This window comes from Camelina sativa, chromosome 7 (genome assembly GCF_000633955.1).
Source record: "Camelina sativa cultivar DH55 chromosome 7, Cs, whole genome shotgun sequence".
NCBI classification, from domain to species: Eukaryota; Viridiplantae; Streptophyta; class Magnoliopsida; order Brassicales; family Brassicaceae; genus Camelina; species Camelina sativa.
Window position 1 is genome coordinate 27527666 of NC_025691.1, and position 5949 is coordinate 27533614.

General features: G+C 36.2%; 1 protein-coding gene across 1 annotated transcript; it reads right to left on the reverse strand.

Annotated features, from left to right (window-relative positions):
- On the reverse strand, positions 1757-3963 carry LOC104702897 (lysM domain receptor-like kinase 4). Its single transcript, XM_010418818.2, has one exon. It carries the CDS (start codon positions 3847-3849, stop codon positions 2023-2025), a length of 1827 nt encoding a protein of 608 aa, XP_010417120.1. The 5' UTR covers positions 3850-3963; the 3' UTR covers positions 1757-2022.

The following is a 5949-nucleotide window of genomic DNA, read 5'->3' on the forward strand; positions in this document are numbered from 1 at the left end:
AAATATATATATATATATATATATATAATTGTTTATCCTCAAATTTTGAACTATATTTATTTTCTGCCACTAGAAATTTCATAATGATAAGAGGAATTTAGAAACTGGTATAATATACATATATATATATATATATATATATATATATATATCTCCATTCCAAAAATAGCAATAATTTATGTCTAAATAAGAAAACAAACCCTAGACAAACAATGATTGTCGTATAATGCATGAGATTTTTAATGAACACTTATCAAAAGAAAAAGATTCATGCTCCGCATTCAACCCAAAAGAACAAAAACAAAATTCATTCTAAAACTCATGTTTGCTTACAAATATGCATTTTCTTTTTATCGTTTTCTTTAAATATCAACCTAAGTATTAGAGAATGTATATAGTTTGATTTAATATATCTTTTTCCGATTATGTTATCTTTCGAGCTCTATTTAATGGAGATAATCTAATACTAAGGTACATTAACAATTGGTATCGAATACTATTTCTCTTTCATTTTTGATATTGAAAGAAAATAAATCATACGTAGGAATTAATAATATAAAAAACGCCGTGTGTATTATGTAATGTGTTATTTTTTTTATGTGGATGAGTCGATGTTTGCTCATATCTTATCAAACAAATAGTGGTCCTTAAACACAAAACACAAACTCAATTTAATAGGGTCCACGTGGCAGTTCAGGCAAAGGATGGTCATGGCCACGTGGGATAATGTGGTCCATGTCGGAATCAACGTGTCTTAAAGTGCCACGTGTATTGACTACCCAAACGTGACAGCCTGTGTGTTCTTCTATCACCACCACCACCAAGCTTCGAACTTCATCAATTCAACTCGTTTCTTTCATTATTATTTTTTTCCTTATTTTAGAAAGTGAAATAATGAGAAGATATAAAAAGAATATATATACATATATATATGGACTAGATATTTTGAAAAGTTTGGGGTTTTAGTATTCAACATTTTTGAAATGTAACTTCTGATGTGAAATCAAGTAAAATAAAGTTTTTATATGAGTGAATATATATTATATAGCATGTTATCTACGAAAAAAAAAATACTTTTTGAATATGTTATTTAGAAAAGTATAATTTTTCATACCTGAAATAGCACTAAGTCAAGTTTTTTGTTCCAAAGAGACCATCACTGTTAATTATTTTTCCAAAAATACTATTACAGATTTTTAGTCTAAAACTACCACAAACCTTTAAATTTTTTTTTAGAGTTTATAATTTTAAAGTTTGGATTTCTGTTTAATATTTTGGGTTTAGGGTTTAGTTTTAAGAGTTAAGTTTTTATTATTTAGGAAATAGGATTAAATATTTAAAGTTTATAGTTTAGTTTTTAGTTTTGTAGTATTTTCCAAAAATTATACTATGGTATTTTTTAGGGGAAAAAAATAACTTAATCAGGATATTGTTAGAACAAAAAATTTTAGTAGTATCTATTTTTATTGGCTATTTAGTGAAAAATCTCTATATATTTATTCACACTTGTTTTTTTTTGTTTTTTTAAAATCAGAATTTAAATATCGATGTCAAAAAACAAAAAAAAAAAACATCAGAATCTAAATCTCTCATTTTTAATTGTAAGTCTCATTTTCTAGTTGACAGGTTAACCAAACTAATTTTAGATGAAAAATTAAAAGTTTTTTTGTTGAATCTGTTTATTATCATCAACATTAGTTATGAGTGTTATCAAACTAATTTTGTAGCATTTAAGTATTAACTAAACATGCAAAACTCTAAAAACCATCATTTTTTCATATTTGCAGTTTTTTCCAAGCCACATTTCTCACAAGTCACAACAAATTTTCATGCAACCAAATTTGTTTACTCTATTTTTGGTCAGACACAACCACAGCCTTAACCAATCAACATTTTCTTTTGTGTGACCATTCAACACCACAACATAAACCAAACCTTCTAACATCTAAAATCCTTAATACAAAAAAGGTCGTGTGGTTCATTTACTGGGTCTTTGGCCCCAAACATTATTGGGCCTTAAACTTAGTACGATGATTCTTCCCAATTCTGTGTAGCCGTCAAGATCTTAGACAAAGACAGAACAATTTCATCCATCGATGGACGATTCAAATGATCTTTCTTCAAACAATCCACCACCAGCTTAACAACAAAACTCACTAACCCTTCAGGTAACAACCTTCCACGATTCAAAATCTCCTCAATGGCATTACCTTCATCGATTTCTTTCTTCAGTTCAGAAGCTTCTTTACCAGTAACAATCTCCAACAACACAACTCCAAAAGCATACACATCAAGCTTAGTTGAAACTAACCCATGTTCCAAATACTCAGGAGCTAAGTACCCTCTTGTTCCCTCCACGTGTTTCGTCAACACGAAATCTTCGGTCGTTGATCTTGCGGAACCTAAATTACCAATCTTTGCGCGAAACTCGATGTCGAGGAACACATTGTTGCTGCTCAAGTCCCTGTGAACATACGGAGGATCAGCAAAGTTGTGTAGATAGCTAAGCCCCGTTGCTATATCTAAACCGATTTGTAGTTTCTGAGTCAAGCTTAGTAACGATTTCGTCGTGTGGATCCAATCGCTTAAGCATCCGTTTGAAGCGTGTTCGTAGACTAAGTACCACTCTCCTTCATGGAAACAGAATCCAGAGAGACGGATGATGTTAAGATGGTTTAGTTTCGATAACAAGTTGATCTCCTCAGATGCGTTTCCTTCTATTTTCTTGATCATGGCACCATCGCCGTTGATTTTTCCGATGTATCCTGATCCTCCGATCGAGCTAGACGATGTGAAGTCACTCGTTGCTGACTGTAGTTCGTGAAATTTGTAAACTTTCAAGGACTCTACCACCATCCCTGATAGACCATCTAACGGATCGAATTCTTGATAAGACCTAGGCGGTTTCTTGCCCGTGAAGCTATCGAGATTTCTCGTTTCCTCTTGCGTTTTCGGTTTCTTTTTAACCAGACAGAAGATGACTGCACCAGTCACAACCAAAACCAATGCTCCTCCTAAAACTCCGGCAAGAACATAGATCCATGTTTTCTTCGATTTCCCACCGTCCGGCGACAATGGAGGAGAAACCGATGGAGTCGGAGGAGGAGGAGGAGGAGGAGTGAGAGAAGAAGAGTTGGAAACTGAAGGAGGATTCTGTAAAGGAATCAGAATTGTGGTGAAAGGGAAAACTTCAGAGTTGTCAAAAGACATTTGATTAGCTTCTAAAGTTTTGCTCGTCTCAACTCCAAATCTATTGCTGATGATATCCACCGTGTCTCCGAATACCACAGTATAGCTCATCAGATACTTCACACCATCTTCGTTGACCTGTTTAGCCGTAGGACAAGCGCAACGGATAGGAACAACGATCTTCATACCGGGAAGCAAAGATTGAGAGGAAACATTGTTCTGTTTCTCCAAAGCTTGACAAGTCGAAAGCCCCTGAAGAGTGTTGTTAGCAATGGCGAAATACGAATCGTCTTGCTTGATTGTGTAGCTGAGATTGGATTGTGAATTGTCTTTGGAACAAGAACAAGTTAAAGGGATGATGACTTGTTGACCGGAAGGGAATGAAGTTGAAGTTGAGGCGGCATTGAGGGAGGAGAGGAGGGATGAGTTGACGGAGAAAAGCGAAGAGATGGAGGAGACGGTGGAGAAAGGAGGAGTCGATCGGAAAATGACGTAAGATTGGCAAGTTCTGTTGAGGCCGTTACAAGAGTAGCCGAAAACAGAGGTTGAGTTGTCGGAAACAGAGCAGTCGGTGGTTGATACCCCGACGTACGGCTGTTGTGCTGTTGCGAAAGTGAAGAGACATAATAAGATGAGGAGATGAAATGGAAACGACATCATCGTTGTTATGTTGCAACGTGTTATGATTGGGTTTATAGGGAAAAAGAAAAAAGTCAACTGTTTCAGGAAACGTCAAATGAACAAAAGTGAGAATTGGTCTCTCTATTGATATGAATTATTGGAGCGGATAACTTGTTATATGATTTTATATTCAACCCATTGAATTTTTTGTTTTGTTTTTTCAGAATTACAAAAAAAGGCTTTGAAGCCGCCAAAGACGACGTGAGAAGATGACACAACAGGGTTTTGCCTTTTTTTTCATCTCGTCTGGTTTTTAATTTCCGACAGTAACTAATCGATTCTGTCTCGTTGCTAATAATCTTAATGACACAGAAATAAAGTCGTCCAAATTGCAGCCACCATACAAAGCACCGACGCAAAATGGGTTGTCTCCCGTTGTATTCATATCAGCGTCTAGTGGGGAAAAGGTTGGTCCTTTCTTGATTTCTCTGTACGACCCAACATTTTGATACCACCAACCAAGGAGGACTCGTAGTATTCAATGGACATTGTTGAGTCACACTCAATATTATAGGAGTTATTCAAGAATGGTAGTAGTAACTGAAGATGCATATGTTATTGAAAAGTTTTTATAAAGTGGTGCAGTAGTTGAGACTTGGTTTAGGCGTGAAGGGTATGAGTGATGCTCTAGAAATCATCCTAACGTTGCTGTTCCAATGTTAGCATCGATCTACAACTATCTAGCAAGTAACGAACACCTATNGATGATGACTTGTTGACCGGAAGGGAATGAAGTTGAAGTTGAGGCGGCATTGAGGGAGGAGAGGAGGGATGAGTTGACGGAGAAAAGCGAAGAGATGGAGGAGACGGTGGAGAAAGGAGGAGTCGATCGGAAAATGACGTAAGATTGGCAAGTTCTGTTGAGGCCGTTACAAGAGTAGCCGAAAACAGAGGTTGAGTTGTCGGAAACAGAGCAGTCGGTGGTTGATACCCCGACGTACGGCTGTTGTGCTGTTGCGAAAGTGAAGAGACATAATAAGATGAGGAGATGAAATGGAAACGACATCATCGTTGTTATGTTGCAACGTGTTATGATTGGGTTTATAGGGAAAAAGAAAAAAGTCAACTGTTTCAGGAAACGTCAAATGAACAAAAGTGAGAATTGGTCTCTCTATTGATATGAATTATTGGAGCGGATAACTTGTTATATGATTTTATATTCAACCCATTGAATTTTTTGTTTTGTTTTTTCAGAATTACAAAAAAAGGCTTTGAAGCCGCCAAAGACGACGTGAGAAGATGACACAACAGGGTTTTGCCTTTTTTTTCATCTCGTCTGGTTTTTAATTTCCGACAGTAACTAATCGATTCTGTCTCGTTGCTAATAATCTTAATGACACAGAAATAAAGTCGTCCAAATTGCAGCCACCATACAAAGCACCGACGCAAAATGGGTTGTCTCCCGTTGTATTCATATCAGCGTCTAGTGGGGAAAAGGTTGGTCCTTTCTTGATTTCTCTGTACGACCCAACATTTTGATACCACCAACCAAGGAGGACTCGTAGTATTCAATGGACATTGTTGAGTCACACTCAATATTATAGGAGTTATTCAAGAATGGTAGTAGTAACTGAAGATGCATATGTTATTGAAAAGTTTTTATAAAGTGGTGCAGTAGTTGAGACTTGGTTTAGGCGTGAAGGGTATGAGTGATGCTCTAGAAATCATCCTAACGTTGCTGTTCCAATGTTAGCATCGATCTACAACTATCTAGCAAGTAACGAACACCTATCAAAAATATTGAATAAACACAGAGTGAGGTTGATAGATAAGAGGAACAACACGATGAACAAGTAAGTGATTCTCTAATCTCAGCCAGGCTCAGTCTTAGCAATCCACTACTTGAAATCAAATCACTTGAATAAGCTTAGTCTCGCACATGAATACTCACGAGATCAAAGCAACACACACAGCTTTTCCCTAATAAAGCAGAGTTGTTATAACAAACGATTAAACCGACACTACCAACAGAATCATTCCTAAACCAAGCTCTTCCAAGCCTTCTGAATCAAAGATTAAGCCTTTGATTCTGGATTTTCAGTGTCTGTTCTTCGTTTCTCAATCAGTAATAAAGCAGAA